This window comes from Chaetodon trifascialis, chromosome 18 (genome assembly GCF_039877785.1).
Source record: "Chaetodon trifascialis isolate fChaTrf1 chromosome 18, fChaTrf1.hap1, whole genome shotgun sequence".
Taxonomy (NCBI): Eukaryota; Metazoa; Chordata; class Actinopteri; order Chaetodontiformes; family Chaetodontidae; genus Chaetodon; species Chaetodon trifascialis.
This window is the reverse complement of record NC_092073.1, coordinates 22,977,501-22,995,000: the sequence shown is the minus strand read 5'-3', so window position 1 is coordinate 22,995,000 and position 17,500 is coordinate 22,977,501. Positions and strand designations below refer to the sequence as shown.

Here is a 17,500-nt window from a genome sequence, read left to right as displayed (position 1 = left end):
TAGCATGTGGATATCCAGGACTCATAATTGCTGTGTTAGCGTGCTAATGTTTGCTAATTAGCATTGAACACAAAGGCTGGTGGGAAAGTGATTCATTTGCATGTAATTAGTCACTAATTAAAGCGACCTGAGTCACACGATCACTGGAGTTAATACCGAGATCTGACTAAAAAACAGTCGCTTTCCGTCACTTTTGGTGTCATGAGCCGTCCATTCCCCGGAGCCTTACTCCAACCTGAGCTCACGCCTCCACCCGAAAATGATTTACGTTACCAGGTCAGAGTTTCGTCCCCGTAAGGAAGGCGAGTCACCACAACATGAGTAAGACGAGGCCAACACACACTCAGCTGTGGTTAAATAAAGCCAATCTGGCTAAGAGCTGCACGGTGACTGTGTGTGTGTGTGTGTGTGCGTGTGTGATCAGTTACCAAGAGCATCAGGCATTATTCAGCACACACTGAATAATCAACCTGCACAGGAAACTATGACACCGCAGCGTGTGTATGTGTGTGTGTGCGTGTGTGTGCGTGTGTGTGTGTGTGTGTGCGTGTGTGTGTGTGTGTGTGTGCGTGTGTGTGACAGGGTCTAGGTCGGGTGGATCAGGTGGCAGCTTCCTGTGACTGTCATCAGATTACAGGCCGCAGACCTCAGACCTGCAGATGGTTTGTTTCTTGCTCAAAGGCACTCGGGCAGGACTCACTGCTGCTCCTCCACGTCTGACAGAAACAAGACGACTGATTGATGTTCAACAATCTCAGATCCGACGGCAGAATTCGGCCCGTGGAGACGTCTGCAGACACACCTGCAGGTCTCAGGTGAAGGTCCAGGTGTCCAAACACACTCAAAGTTACGTTTTTATGAGGGTGGACTTGAACGTCACACTGTGTTTGTGTCCTTTTTCACATCGATCGAGTCTTTAAATGACTGAAAGTTTGTTTCACTCACTGACTTTGAATCTTTGTAGCACAGTGAACAAATAAACAACACACACACACACACTGCAGGCTGGATGTCCCACAGCTGGTTGGTTGTTACGTAACGACTTGACTGGAACCAGCAGCTTCCCAGTTTATGGTTGTGTAAGAGGACACCGGGCCAGTGGGTCAATACCCAGCATGAGGAGGAGGCCTGTGACCTGTGTGTGTGTTTGTGTGTGTGCGTGTGTGTGTTTGTGTGTGTGTGTGTGTGTGTGTGTGTGTGTGTGTGTGTGTGTGTGTGTGTATGTATGTGTGTGTGTGTGTGTGTGTGTGTGTGTGTGTATGTGTGTGTGTGTGTGTGATGACTTCTACTTTAAAACACATTTAAATCTCTGTTGTACCAAAGTAACATAAATCAACTCAACATGAGCGGGCGGATAATCAATCAAAGTGTGTGTGTGTGTGTGTGTGTGTGTGTGTGTGTGTGTGTGTGTGTGTGTGTGTGTGTGTGTGTGTGTGTGTGTGCGTGAGCTGCACGTGACACATTAACTCTGTGTGTGTGTGTGTGTGTGTGTGTGTGTGTGTAATTTTATTTGGTGTAAATGTGTGAAAGAGGAAAAACAAGAAGTGTGAGTTAGTGTCTATTTCTGTGTGTGTGTGTGTGTGTGTGTGTGTGTGTGTGTATTGATCCCGGCTGGTGGTGTGTGTGATGTTTGTGTTACTGATCGGTGTCCGGCTGTCACATCCCCGTTTTCACCATCCCAAAATGCTCGCATCTGATTGGCTGCAGGTCCGACCTGAACATCAATAGATCAATGCTGTTGATTGGTTAACATGGCAACATGCCCCGACAGCTCGACCAATGACCTTGCGGCTTTCCAATAGCCGATAACAAATCACTGACAGGGCTGACGACAGACGCTGCCCTCGTCCGTTTAACCTGCTTGCACGTGAGAATCCGCACAAACTGATCGAACAGCAGCGTTTTGATCGGATGATGACATCACTTCCTCAATGTGATGTCCTTCCTGTTGGACACAAGAAGCTCAGGTGGACGTTTCAGAGGGACACTAGTTGTGTTCTCACACTGACCTCAGCGCCGGGCGTCCCCTGTGCTCCACGTGATATTTAGAAATCTGTATGGTCTTTTCTATTGGCCAACATCTGTCACATGACACGTTTCCACTGTACGAATGAGCTGCAGGCGAAGAGAAGGAGTGTGTGTGTGTGTGTGTGTGTGTGTGTGTGTGTGTGTGTGTGTTTCCGGAGCAGTCCACCACCTGATCCCCCCCAATTCACCTCGTTTAACTCGTTAAGTGGATCGGACCAATTAGCCACACACACACACACACACACACGCACGCACGCACACACACACACACACACACACACGCACACACACACACACACACACACACACACACACGTACAAACACAGTCTGTGAAAGCAGAAAGGGAAACACAGCTGAGCCACTCGTCGACTGCATGGAGACAGAATTCAATGATTTATTTTCTGGAGCGTTTGTTAGAGACTAAGTTTCATTCTTTCGTATTTTCTTTTGATGCTTTTCTTTCTGTTTCTCTTTCGTTTCATTTCTTTCACACTTTCTTTCACTCGTCTTTTAACAGATGAGTCGTTTCAAACTTTCTTAAAGCTGCAGCAGGTAAGACGGAGAAGAGAGCAGACTGAGCCTGAACACAGGAACCAACACCACGTCCCCCTCCCTCTCCGCTGCACTCATGCCCCGCCTCCAGGCCCCTCCTCCCTGAGGCAGCTGCCGTGACAACCAGTAACGTTAGCCTTAGCATTGGAAACAAGCTAGCTCTGCCTAGCCGCTACATCACAGTCGCTAACATAGCGTGCGCGCTGCGGAGTGTTACTCTATGCTGTTGTGGGCGGTGGCGGAATGGGCAGTTTTTCTTTTGTGATTGGCTGTTGCTCCGCCATAGCTTTCACTAGCCTCCTGACGCGCTCACAGAGCTGTTTGACTGAGCGGCATCTGGCAGCATGAGCGAAGGGAGGGGGCGTGTGTGTGAATAGTGATTGACAGATGTCAGACACTCCCTCAGACGCACATCTGGCTCTGATCGGTTGTTTTGGGTCGGGCATGGTGGATTCTTGCAAATGGCAGTAGGAGCAGTAGGTGGGACGGATGGAGCCGTTTTTTTACTGCAGCTTTGAGTTTGTGTCTGAAGTCGTTGGAGCGACCCTGAAAATATGGAGGAAACGGAGTGACGGGCGTCAAGTGAAGGAGGCGGGACACATCAGGACACCACGTCCGTCCCCGGTGTGATCAGTCAGCTGCATCTGAATCAATGAACAGGTGGAGCTGGTGGAGCTGGTGGAGCTCTTTAACTGGGTTCTGCTTATTTTACCTTTGCAGAGGAGGAGCTCACCTGGAGAAGAGGTCAGGTGACCTTCCACCTGGCTGACGTCACAGTAGAGCCACAGCTCACCTGCTCATTCTCCAATCACATGTTGATAACAGCTGGAGATGAGGTCATGGAGTAAAAAGGCTGATGGAGCAGGCTGGTGAAGCCAACCGGGGCTACGCGTCTCAGCTGTTTGTGTGTGATGGATGTGAAGCGATAAGAGCTCAGGTGAGCATCAACACAAATCGACCAATCAGAGCTCAGTCATCAGAAACTTTCCTCACGGAAACAAACCGGAGTTCAACACAGGTCGTCAAGGAGACGCCAGGAAGCAGCTGCTGTCCTGGAAACAGCTGAGCATCTCTCTCACACACACACACACACACACACACACACACACACACACACACACACACACAGCGTGGGGGGGTAGAGGTGATGAATGAGCGGTAACACGATCTGTTTTCGGTACTCCCCTCTCATCACAACAAACCCCTGAGAGCAAAGCCCCCTGGGAAAATGGCCTGCAATGTGAGAGAAGGAGAGCGAGAGAGAGCCACTAAACGGCGAGGACAGAAAGGAAAAGGAAGGATGAGCGAGCTGAAGAGTGACGGAGGGGTGGAGAAGATGAGAGGGGGTCTTTATTTCTTCAGCGCTTTAATGTTTAAGTGTACGAACACGAGCTGCTCGCCGAGGGTCTGAGCTCGCCGTCAGCTCGCCGCACGGCGCCGCGATGCGCTCCAGACCAGAACGCTCTGCAGCCACCAGGAAGCCAGCGGTGATTTATCATCAACGCACAATTATTTCTTTCTCTGCGATGACCATAATAAATTCATATAAAATAAACTCAGTTGTGTTGTTTAGAAGTTCTGCTTCCTCTTTACGTAACAGCTGCCTACAGACTGCTGCCTCCATCCAGATGTTTCTTCTATCAAAACGATCCATTTATCAAACTGGATTTCTGCCTGAATCCAGTCAGCGTGTTCGACTCTTCAAAATGCTGATGTGTGGTTTCTGAAGACTCCACTGAAACGTCATTATTTAAAGTTAATGGATATGTGTGATGAGAGTAAGATAAAAGGAGGAAGAGTTTTAAAAAAGTAGAAGAAGAAAGAAGAGGAGCGGAGTGTGTCGTGGCAGGTGTGCTGCAGGTGAAGCGCTGGCTCAGGGAAACACACCGAGCCGCTCGTTTGTCACGAGAGGAACGGCAAACTAAACATCAGCTCACCTGCTTCAGTCTGTGCAGCTGCACGCACGCACACACACACGCACACACACGCACGCACGCACGCACACACACACACACACACACACACGAGGTGTTCAGAAGCAAAGTGTGCAGGATGCAGCAGGAATGAAAGAACACAAAGGCGTCACACTGTTTCCATATCAATGAACGTGTGCGTAAACACCAACAAACTACATGCAACATTTGATAAAAAGTCAATCAGTGACTCAGCTGGAAACATCGGGAAACATCTGGATGAGACGACTCACATTGTACATTTGGCCAGTCGTGAGGAGACGAACATGAACCAAACTCCAGAGAGAAAACAGCTGATTTTAACAGAGATCATCAGCTGTGTGTCTCATGGTGTTACACACCTAAACACTGACTCAGCTACTGCCTGCAGGAACACACACACACACACACACACACACACACACACACACACACACAGTGTGTGTACGTGAGATAAGAGGTAATTCCCCACCTCTCTCTTTATCTGCCAATGAAAACATGGATGCTTATCACATTCAAATAACACGCACGCACGCACGCACGCACGCACGCACGCACGCACGCACGCACGCACGCACGCACGCACGCACGCACGCACACGACATCACTGGCCTCATAAATGTGACCAAAGACCAAATGAAACTGAAACTGTTTATAGTGTTATAGTGTGTCATCTGTGTGTGTGTGTGTGTGTGTGTGTGTGTGTGTGTGTGTGTGTGTGTGTGTGTGTGTCTTTTCCCCTTCCCCAGTGCCTTCTGGGTATTAGTGTAACATCATGAGGTTCACTGTCACGGCAGCAAGGTCTCACATCCTCCCCGGCGACTGTTCCCATGACAATGATTTGACATGTTAAAGTGACACTTTAGTGATGTCATCGATGACACGACACATTTTCCCTTCTCTTCCTACTTTGTGTCCTTCATCCCTCTCTTTCCTTCCTTCTTTCCATCTTTTGTTCTCTTTTTCTTCTTCCTCTTTACATTTCCTCCTTCCTTCCTTTCATCCTTACCTCATTCTCTTCTTCCTTTTCATCCTCTCTTCCCCTCTCCCTTTTCTCCTCCCTTTATTCTTTCTTCTGTATGTTGTCTTTGCTTCTTTTCTCCCTTCCCTCCATGCTGCCTTCTGTTCCTCATTTGTTCACTTCACATTATTAATCCTTTCTTTCTTTCTTTCTTTCTTTCTTTCTTTCTTTCTTTCTTTCTTTCTTTCTTTCTTTCTTTCTTTCTTTCTTTCTTCTTCTACATCTGTCTTTGTACTCTACCTTCATCAACCTCATCCTCCTGCCCTCCATCCTTTTCTTCAGTGTACCCTTCCTTCCTTCCTTCCTTCCTTCCTTCCTTCCTTCCTTCCTTCCTTCCTTTTACGTGAGCATCCTTCATGCTGCTTTGAATTCTTCCTTTGTGTCTTTTCCTCCTCTTGCTCTTTCGTTATTTACTTCTTTACGTCCTTCATCCTTACTTTCTTTCTGCCCCTTCCTTCTCTTTATCCATGTTTCCTTCCATCCTACCCCCTCTTCTTCCTTCCCGTCCTTCCTCTTCCCCTCTTTCCTTTGAGGCGTGAGACCTGACATCTCGTAACAAAAACAGAATCGTGCACACTCCCTCAGACGTATGAATGCATGCATGCATAAATACCTACACACACACACACACACACACTGAGCTGAGCTGAGCTGTGCACAGTGAGGCCTTTTCTAAAGGGATAAATCACCTGAATTGGAAAGGTTCGGTCATCATGACACTCACTCACACACACAGGCACAGGCCCGCACACACACACGCACGCGCGCGCACACACACACGTGTGTTTGGGCATATTCATTCAGTCAGGTCAGCACAGCCCTCTGCAGGGGGAGATACAATTCCTGTCGCTGACAAGAGAAGAATAAGAGGCTGTTGACTGCAAGTGTGTGTGTGTATGTGAGTGTGTGAGTGTGTGTGTGTGTGTGTGTGTGTGTGTGTGTGTGTGTGTGTGTGTGTGTGTGTGTATGTGTATGTGAGTGTGTGTATGGCTGTGTGTGTGTGTGCATGTGTAAGCTGTCTGGCCTATCAAGCTTGTTATTAAATATCCATGAGACCATTAAGCTAAATAGATGAATGAGACTCTATTATTGCTGCACACACACACGCACACACACGCACGCGCGCGCGCACACACACACGCACGCACACACACGCACACACATCATGATCCACTGACTGGTGAATATGAGATGATCATAACTAAAAATTATGAGAAGAAGAAGAAGAAGAAGAAGAAGAAGAAGAAGAAGAAGAAGAAGAAGAAGAAAATAAGGAACCAAAGTCTTGTTGTTAATTTTACTTCCTGTCCTTCTGTCCTTTCCTTCTGTCCTCTTTCTGTCCTGTCCTTCTGTCCTCTCCTTCTGTCCTTTCCTTCTGTCCTTTCCTTCTGTCCTCTTTCTGTCCTTTCTTTCTGTCCTTTCCTTCTGTCCTCTTTCTGTCCTCTCTTTCTGTCCTTTCTTTCTGTCCTTTCCTTCTGTCCTGTCCTTCTGTCCTCTTTCTGTCCTTTCCTTCTGTCCTCTCTTTCTGTCCTGTCCTTCTGTCCTCTCTTTCTGTCCTGTCCTTCTGTCCTCTCCTTCAGCCCTTTTCTTCTGTCCTTTCCTTCTCATTTAATTTACAGGAAATGACATGAATGGGGTTAGAAGAATAAACCGTGAGGCTCCTCCTGTTCACAGAGTCCACACTCTGAATGTTTCGCTGGACACGGGTCTGTCCGTCTCTCACAGATAAAAATGAATGAATTTGTGCCATTCAGTGTCAACATTAAAGAGAAAGGGGCAGAGCTCGGTGGCGCCCCACTCAGACATCTATTAACACAACCCATTCCTGTACACACCTCTGCACCTTCACACCTGCAGCACGACCGCAGCCTGAGCTGACGTCAGCACGCTCCACTGAAGCCTTGCTCATGGGCAGAGTTTCATCCGGGAATCAAACCACGACCTTATCGTCACAATCCCGAACGCCGATGTGACGCAGTTTGACAGTTTGCTTCATCTTCAGCATCAAACTTTCCTCCATTTCTACTGTCATTATTACATCATCACCGCCAAGTGTGTGTGTGTGTGTGTGTGTGCGTGCGTGTGTGCATGTGTGTGTGTGTGTGTGTCCTAATCAGAAGGATTCAGAGCAGACAGGAGGCAGTAACTGGAGAGGAGAAAGTACCATTATCTGATGGTCAACACACACACACACACACACACACACACACACACACACACACACACACACACACACACACACGGATTGACTGATTCATGTGTTTAGAGGTGTAGACATGTGGCATGTTTATGCTGGTGGGGGGGTACATTTTAAAGTGAAGAGGTAAAATGAGCTCAAAGAAGTGTGTGTGTGTGTGTGCGTGTGTGTGTGTGTGTGTGTGTGTGTGTGTGTGTGTGTGTGTGTGTGTGTGTGTGTGTCTGGGAGTACAGTGAAAGATGAGATGACAGATAGTTATCAGAAGAAAGGAAATCTTTCCTCTCCTTTTTTTCTCTGGCAAGATGAGCGCTCTCTGTGTTGGTGCGTGTATGTACGTGTGTGTGTGTGTGTGTGTGTGTGTGTGTGTGTGTAGGTAATTACGCTTGTTCTACATGAAGAAAACATCAGCGAGCCCGTCATGCTTCCAGTTACATGAGAGCGGCACTTGATATCAGACGCACTCGTTTGTCTGATTGATCACAATATAGCAGCGAGGACGAAGGACGAGCAGCAGAGACGTCCACACACAAACAGCATACTGATGGCTCACCTGGTCCACAGGTAAAACTCACTGGGATCATTAAAACGCGGTGCTGGAGAAAAGGTGAGGAGGTCAGCAGAATTACAGAGTTTCACTGACTGGAGATCAGGAACGTTTACGCTGAGCGTGGTGGGGATCAGGCCAGGAGTCATGTGACCGCTCACCGTGGACTGAAGTGTGGGACGGGTAGACGGCTGGACAGATGGACGGACGTCACAATGCAGACCAGCAAATAGAGACAAGCACTTCATGAAGAGTCAGAATCTAAAGTGTCCATGTCTGATTCTTAGGCCGGTCAGGCAGTGTCTTGTAAACTGTATTTTAAAGCTGCAATAACTTATTTTTTGGCCACTTGGGGGCGACGTTGACACTCACAGTTTAAGCTGATGTGGTGAACAAACACTCAGCCCCTCGACTCCAACATGAAGTCAACTGTAAATTCAACATCCAGTCCACTGTTGTCCCTCTTCCAGCTCTGTTTTTGGTCTCCTCCACCTCCTGAGGGAAATATCAGTCTCTTTAGCTGCTACATGCTGCACTACGTTCACCAGTTCTTCTTCTTTTGTTTTCAGGTGACAAACTAAAGGAAAAGCTACACATACACTCTCATATACACACACACACACACACACACACACACACACACACACACACACACACACTGTGCTGAAGCAGCCGACGACAGGCAGCAGGCAGGAGAGAGATCTGAGAAGAGAGACCGACGAAGAGGCAGAGCAGTGGTGGACTGAGAGTCAGATATAAATGTTAGGAGGTCAAACAGGGAGAGAGGAGGAGGAGGTGGACGGAGAGCAGAGGTCAGCAGGTCAACATTTACTCTGTCTGTGGCTCTCAGCACATCTCACATAAATCAGCGATGCTTTGGACAGAGTTGGACCTCAGGGTCACATGTGAAGGACCGTCTCTTTGTCTCCGCGTGTCCGTCCACCTGCCTCACTCTTTGTCTCGCTCCCTCCCACTCTTTACCTGAGCTGTCAGAACAGCAGGAGGTTCAGCGTCCAGGTCTGACAAAGCCCGACAGTAAAGCACAGAGATGAGGGGTGACAGGTGAGGGGTCAGGGGTCAAAGGCGTTTCACCTCCTGCTTTTCAGAGGCTACAAACGCACACGGAGGCTGTGAAGCTATGAGCGATGATTAGAGCAGATGCTCAGATTTAAATCTTTCAGACAACATCACAAGGAGGTCTGTGAACCAGTCAGGACAGGAGGACCAGGACAGGAGGACCAGGACAGGAGGATCGGGACAGGAGGATCGGGACTGGAAGACTGGGACTGGAGGATCAGGACTGGAGGATCAGGACTGGATGTAGTTTGTGACATCATGAGATGCACCAAGAAATCAACCTTTTGTAATATTATATCTACGTTTTTCCACGTCAACATGGTCTCCAACAAAACCTGGAGCCAAAGTTCTCAAACCAACCAACCAACCAACCAACCAACCAACCAACCAACCAACCAACCAACCACAGCTCTGACTGGAATCAGTAACAGTCTGATCGAAGAGACGTGAACTGGATCATGAATCTGACGATGATGATGGTGTTTGGTACTTTGACCGTTGAGGTCTGATAGCAACTCTCGTTGGCGTGACTCCTGGATTCAACTTCACTGCCTTCCATGGGTTTGAGGCTGTTTGTGACAGCACAACACAAAGGTAAGGTGTTACAGGTGAGAGGTCAGGGGTCAACGGTCCTGGAAGTGCCAATCAAGCCCTCAAGCCAAAGAACAAACCCTGAGTCCAGAGAGCAGAAGGTTAAAGCCAAAGCGCTTAGTCCTGCTGCCTCTGGACAGATTCACCATCACGACCTCCTGAAGGTCAAAGGTCACATGACAGTGTTTACCACCACGAAGAACCACAAACAAAAGCCAAACACGTCCAGAATCTGACCAACACCTGATCAGCAGCCGCATTAGTTCCAGTAGGAGACAGGGGTCAGAGGTCACTCACCACCAGGTTTCCGATGACCATGACCAGCATGAAGACGAGGATGCAGAGCGGCTGACCGGCGACCTCCATGCAGTCCCACATGGTCTCTATCCACTCGCCGCACAGCACCCTGAAGACGATGAGGAAGGAGTGGAAGAAGTCCTTCATGTGCCAGCGAGGAAGAGCGCAGTCCTTCGAGATCTTACACACACAGTCCTGAAGGACGGAGGGAAGAGACAGCGTCATGAACCAAACCTTCACAAATCCAAGAGGTCAGAGGTCAGAGGTCAGAGGCGTTACCTGGTAGTTTTTACCAAACAGCTGCATGCCGACCACAGCGAAGATGAAGACGATGATGGCGAGGACGAGCGTCAGGTTGCCCAGAGCGCCCATGGAGTTTCCAATGATCTTGATGAGGGTGTTGAGGGTCGGCCACGAGCGCGCGAGCTTGAACACACGCAGCTGGACAGGAAGAGACAGGATTTCAAAATAAAGGCAATCAAATCCAGTTTGACTCCGGTCAAACCGGTCAAGCTTAAAGTGTTTTCATTTAAATCTCTTTGGCTGCTGTTGAGAGGAAAACAAGCGTGCGTTATCGACATCATCGTCCGTGTCATCGTTCAGCTTCATGGATTCATCTGCTGGTGGAAGGACGGAAAAGATGAAGAGGAAGAAGAAGAAGAAGAAGAAGGGAAGGACAAGAAGGGAAATCAGGAGACAAAACAAGGAAGAAGAAAACAAGAAAAGGAAGAAAAGAAGAAAAGAAAGACAAAAAGCAGAAAGAAGCGTGTGCATGTGTGTGTGTGTGTGTGTGTGTGTGTGTGTGTGTGTGTGTGTGTGTGTGTGTGTGTCTTCATTAGTGTATCTGTGTGTGTTTGCCTCCAGCAGAAGTTGACGATACCCAGAGTGACACTCAGAGAGAGGGACAGAGACAGACGAAGAAAGGCTTCAAGCGTGTGTGTGTGTGTGTGTGTGTCTCTATGCGTTGGTGTGTGTGTTCGTGTGTGCGTGACGTTGACAGCCACTGTTCTCGTCTTACGCAGAACAGTTTTCCGCACCTGAACTTCTGTTTTGAGCTCATCAGCAGCCAATCAGCTCATCCCCTTCAGGCAGAATGCTGCCGTTTCATTGGTGCTTCAGCTGTCAATCAGTGTTTTCTCTTTTAAAATGTCTTTTCTTTCACTGCTTTTACTGAACAATCGGCTTATTATTATTCATAAGTGTTATTCAAAGAGTTCGATTGACATCAGATCGCTGCTCATGATGCCATTCAGTCCATGAAAGAACCTGATTTAAGACTTTGAAGGACTGATGAAGAAGAAACCCTCTGGTGTGTCAGGTGTGATGGGGTGTGTGTGACGTACCAGTCTGAAGGAGCGCAGCACGCTCAGCCCCTCCACGTCGGACAGGCCCAGCTCCATGAGGCTGAGGCAGACGATGATGCTGTCGAAGATGTTCCAGCCCGTCTGGAAGTAGTAGTACGGATCCAGAGCGATGATCTTCAACACCATCTCTGCTGTGAAGATCCCCGAGAACACCTGACGCACACAGACACACACAGACGTCACGAAAGGTGCATTAACACACACTCACACAGAAACACAGTCCAGCAGAACCAGTCCAGGTTCAGTCCTCCACAGCTGAGACCACGAGACTGAAGCTGCTTTCACAGTCAACACACCTGCAGGCTCTGCCCTGAGCTGTGTGTGTGTGTGTGTGTGTGTGTGTGTGTGTGTGTGTGTGTGTGTGTGCAATCAAATTACATATGAAGTTATAAAATATCACTGAAAGTACCGATCAGGTGGTACAGACCACACACGCTGATAAACACAAGGAGATCATCTCTGTGCTCAGGATACATGAACACAGCTGGAACGCACACACACACACACACACACACACACACGCACACGTGCACACAAAGTGAACACATTCAGGTAAGGGCACACAAACACACACACATACACAGATCCAAGAGCCAAATGAAGGGCAGAGTTAGCCAAAGGGTAGGACATTTCAGACTGGGTTAGTTTCAGACACACGCACACACACACACACACACACACACACACACACACATGCACGCACGCATACACGCACAGGTGTCACCTCCTGTAACTCCGGCTGAAGTACACAAGTTCTTTAAAAGCCAGCAGGAGCTCAGCAGCTGAAAAACAGAGACGTTCTGCACGCTGACCCGCTATGCTAACGTTAACATACGCTAGCATGAACCATCATTCACTGTGTGTGTGTGTGTGTGTGTATGTGTGTGTGTGTGTGTGTGTGTGTGCTAAAACGTTAGCATGGGAGACGCTGAGCTGAAGTGATTTCCAGGAGAATCACATTATTATCGCAGTGCTGACAGCTGCCAGAACAGTTTTCATTTAGACCACAGGCCAGTTCCCACTAAACAAGACCCGATCCAGGACTGCAGTCAGGCCGGGTCCAGATAACATCCGGTCTAAGCAGGTCTGAGGGGGATCTGGTCTGTACTGCTGCGGGTCTCAGGTGGTGCGTCATGATCACAGGAGGAGAAGGAGGTTTTTGAGGCAAAGCTGGAAGAGATCTTATCTTATCTTATCTTATCTTTGAAGTGCAGGAAAAATGATCTGCCGTTGCTGCAGATGTTCCATGTTTCCCATGATGCTTTGAAAGACCTTCATGCTCTTGCATTGCGCTGTGTTCAGTCTTCATCGTCACAGCTTCAGGCAAAAAGACAAAAAGTCCTCTTCTTGCTCTGTTGGCTGTGCGGCGGCGGTGTGAGGGACCAGCGAGGGTTTTGGACTTTGCGGTCGAGTTCTGATGTGGTGATTTTGGGAAACTCTGATTAATTTGAACAACACTTGTCTCAGCTGTTTGCTCCTGTGGTTTGATCCTTTAAGCCGCTCTCTCTGCAGACCTCAGCTTGTCCAGGGTTTGCCTCACTCTGCTTTACATCACGTGTGTGCGTGTGTGTGTGTGTGTGTTTGCTGCCTTTAAAGTGTCTGTTCAAAGTGAGGTGTGTGTATTCATGTGTGTGTGTTTGCAGCAGCCCCTCTCTCTGCTTGTTGTTCCAGAAAGAAGGGGATCCTCGATGTGACAATGGCTACGTGACACACGTGTGTGTGTGTGTGTGCGTGTGTGTGTGTGTGTGTGTGTGTGTGTGTGTGTGTGTGTGTGTGCGTGTCTCATCCTGTGCATGTGTGTGTTTCACAGTGTGTGTGCAAGTCTCCAAAAACTGAGTTCTGAGGTTTAATAGAGTGTGTCTGACAAAATCACACACACACAAAATCAGGCTCTTTCTGGGGTTACCTTTCGCTCTCACACACACACACACACACACACACACACACACACACACACACACACACACACACACACACACACACACTCAGATCATCCTCTTATATGGGCTATTAACTCTGTAGTGCGTTGATTAGCTACTCAACAATCACGCTCTTATTATTACTGACATCAGAAGAGCCTCTCGCTCCGTCTCTCACACGTCTGAGTGACTGATGTATCGCTGAAGGAGGCTCTCTGGGGACAGAAAGGTTGAGAAAAAACTCTGAGCTGAAGAGGAAAATGTGAAATAAATCAGCCTTCACGAGACGCAGAGTGTGAGTTTAAGCAAATGAGCAGAAGAAGAAGAAGTGACAGTTGGCACTGGTGGCGTCATGGCCGCTGGCTGCAGATGCTGGTTTCACTGGTCCTGTGTGTTTGCTGCTGGGACGTCAGAGCTGGGACGTGTGTGTGTGTGTGTGTGTGTGTGTGTGTGTGTGTGTGTGTGTGTGTGTGTGTGCGACAGCAGAGTGACGTTAATGAAGTTAAACACAGTTCAGCTGTCAAATATCAGCAACAGCCTCCGGCCTCGAGCTGCACGCTGAGGAAACATCACGTCTTCACACGTGTGAGGAAATACTCTGAACACTCGACTGAACGTGGAAACAGCGAAATGCCTGAAAACAGGAAATTTTAAGTTCATATAGTTTTTTTTAAGCTGTTAATGCTGCGTTTTGGTTGGCTGATGTGCACTTGGCTTCAATCACTTCGACCTAAACACAATAACTACAATGAGCCAAGTTTAAGTATTCAAACACACAATAAAAACAAATCCAAACCTTCGGCAAAGCGATAAAACAACAAACAAATGTTCCTCTGTCACATCAAACTGCTCTTGTTGGTCACAAACAGTAACCAGGTTTTCCTCCATGTTTGTTGTCTTCTCATCTCATCTCAGCGTGATCACAGAACGTCTCGGGAAACACTCGACCGAACAGCATCAAACATGGCTGACACTCCTGATTTAAGACTCGATCCATAACAGTGCTGGACTATGTGGACATGTGGACCCCAGACCTGGATCCTTGTGGTCTTCGTGACATTTCTGAGGACGTGGTGTGGAGTGAGTTCAAGTTCAGACACTGAGGACTGTGAGTGTCTCTGCAGAGGCAAAGTCTCTGATTCACTGAGTGAGGGAAGAAAACTACTCCGACCAGCGAGTGTGTGTGTGTGCGTGTGTGTGTGTGTGTGTGTGTGTGTGTGTGCATGTGTGTGTGTGTGTGTGCATGCGCTGCAGGCAGGCTCACAAACAGGGATGTCGACATCAGCACTCACTAATAACAGTAACATCAGCAGAGAGAGGATGACACGGACTCTGTGTGAGAGAGACACGTGATTATGTTTGTCACAAGCAGGCAGATGTAATGAGTAAGCACCAGGACACACACACACACACACACACACACACACACACACACACACACACACACACACACACTGATCTTAGTCTACATGTCATCATTTCTTCCATAAAATCTTTAAAAAACCCAAATCTTCCTGAAAATGAAGCGGCTCAGTGTCTGTAGTTTATTCACTCGTTCAGGTGTTTCAGGACCAAAACAGAGTCCCCAGCACTGCCCTAGTGCCCCTGAGCAAGGACAGCACAGCGCAGACCAAATGAGATAACTGTTACAGCTCTGTGTGTGTGTGTGGGGGGGCAACAACACACACCCGGCAAGGACCTCACACTGTGCTGTGTGTCAGAAAGCGCACCTTTATCAAGAGTCTCTCTCTCTCTCTCTCTCTCTCTCTCACACACACACACACACACACACACACACACACACACACACACACACGTCCTCGTCTGTCCTCTCGCCGTCTCTTTCGGTACAATGAAACTTCATTACGGCAGCCTTTAAGGGCCATTTTTCATTCACATACTAACAGTATGGGAGGAAAATTGCAGGCAGTAAATATTTCTTATCAAAACTTTCAAGTCCTTCATGGAAAGTCTGCAAGGTCCTCCAGAGGAGACTCTGGACTCGGAGTCTGAGTCACGGCTCCACTGCAGCGACAGCGGTTCAGCACTGTGATCAAAAGGTCACTGTCCTGTCAGCACCAGGACACCAGAGCTGAGAGGACGAGAGCCTGCAGGTCCAGAAGAGTCCTGAACCAGAAAACAAGTCTCAGGAGACCAGAAGGACAGCAGCACCTGTGGTGGTGAGAAACCCTTCTGCTGGTCTCAGAGGGATTCTCTTGGTCTGGTCCAGGCAGTATGGACGAGGCTAGCTGGTGGAAAGGAACTCTGAGGAGCTCCTGAACCCGACTGATTTACCTCAGCAGAGGACACAGAGACGGACATAAGGCAGTCCTCGTCAGCCGCTCAGGTGGAAGACGTCTGGTTAGAAAGACCCGCGCTGACAGGACGCCACGGGTGGAGGAGATTTACCCTGAGGTGGTGATGCTCTGGAGTCTGACGTGCGTTTGGATTCGTGGAATGACCTCCTGAACATACGGCGAATGGCAGACTGAATGCACGTGTGCTATCCAACAAAGCTCAACCAGAACCAACAAAACCAGTTCAAACCACAGCGAGTGCTTCCCCGTCACACACACTGAAGGTTAAGCACACTGAGGAGAGGCTGTGCGCGTAATGCACAGCGCGGCTGGTTGGATAAAAGCCTCCTCTAAATGGTATGTATGCTTTAGATCTTTACACGCATGGAAATATTGATATGTGAAACCCGGAGAGCCAAGCTGAGAGCACACGACAAACAACAACAAACAGCCAGGGCATTAGTCGACATTGATTCTGTCAGCACAGTAATGTCCTGACATGATCCTCTACACACCACCTTACATAACACACACACACGCACACGCACGCACACACACACACACACGCACGCGGCAGAGGCTCTCCTGTCCGTCAGAAAGGCTAGCTAAATGCTATGTAAACATCTGTGAGGATTAGCGGCTTTATCCTCTAAAGAACTTAGAGACTGCAATCAGATCCCGCTGACGTGACTCAGCCTCCATCTGAGACCTGAAGTTCGGACTGTTTTCGCTGCATCGAGCTGCGGAGGAGGCGACAGCGACATTAGAGCGTCTTATATAACTTCTGCTTGCTCCTCTGGGTTGTGCTTCAACCTGAACAGCTGATCAGGCGATCATATAGAATAAAGGCAAATAAAGCAGTCATTTATTACACTGATCAGCTCTGAGTCTGCTGCTGATCATGGTCGGCTCTGGCTTCTCAGGGACGTGACTGACTTTCAAACTGGCTTGGACGACGAGCTGTTGAGACAAACGTCCCTCTGTTGACTCCTGTTGCTTTAGAGGACGGCACTCAGGGATCACCTCGTTAAAGGACTCAGCGTGAATAAAAGAGCTGGGTCACACGAGAACGTCTGAAGGCCGTCGCAGAGAGGGACGACCCCGGCCACATGGTGTGTAAAGTGACGCGCTGGTTTCAGGAAGTTACGTCATTTGATGCAGGAGAGGGTCATTTCAACCTGGTTAAACCTGGATATTCGAGCAGTTTGCCTAAAAAAATAGGATCAACCTTTTCACAAATCTGGCTGAGGACAAAACCCAATTCCCAGCGGCGTTGCTCGGGTCACTTGAGGCTCCAAGCAAGAAATCCCTGGGGCCCCCAACCCACCCGCACATGCTGCAAAAATCTGGTTTTTGCACACATAAATGCACAATTTCTGGGACATTTGACATGAATACTGAAAAAATAGATTTGTGGTTCTCAAAGTGAGGTCCAGGGACCAACAGAGGTCCCTGAGAGCCCAGGCTTATCAATAACCCTTGTTGTAAATAAGTGGCTGGGGCCCCCCAGTGGCTGGGGGCTCCAAGCAATTGCCTGGCTTGCCTATCCGCAAGCCCCGCCCCTACCAATTCCACCTGAACCAGACTGACAAAAAGGACTCTGGAAGTGGAAATGCAGTACAGACGCAGACCAGCAGGGTCCGAGCGAGGGGGCGTTTCC

The 17,500-nt window shown here is 48.6% G+C and overlaps 1 protein-coding gene across 1 annotated transcript in view; it reads right to left on the bottom strand.

Annotated features, from left to right (window-relative positions):
* LOC139346672 (sodium channel protein type 5 subunit alpha-like) overlaps nt 1–17,500 on the bottom strand; it is a 148,619-nt gene that overhangs the window by 38,154 nt on the left and 92,965 nt on the right. Inside the window, exons 17-19 of the mRNA XM_070985876.1 lie at nt 11,604–11,777; nt 10,540–10,701; nt 10,261–10,455 (exon numbers count right to left, since the gene is read on the bottom strand). Of these exons, the coding sequence (XP_070841977.1) occupies nt 10,261–10,455; nt 10,540–10,701; nt 11,604–11,777 (531 nt within the window). The remainder of the gene's footprint in view (nt 1–10,260; nt 10,456–10,539; nt 10,702–11,603; nt 11,778–17,500) is intronic.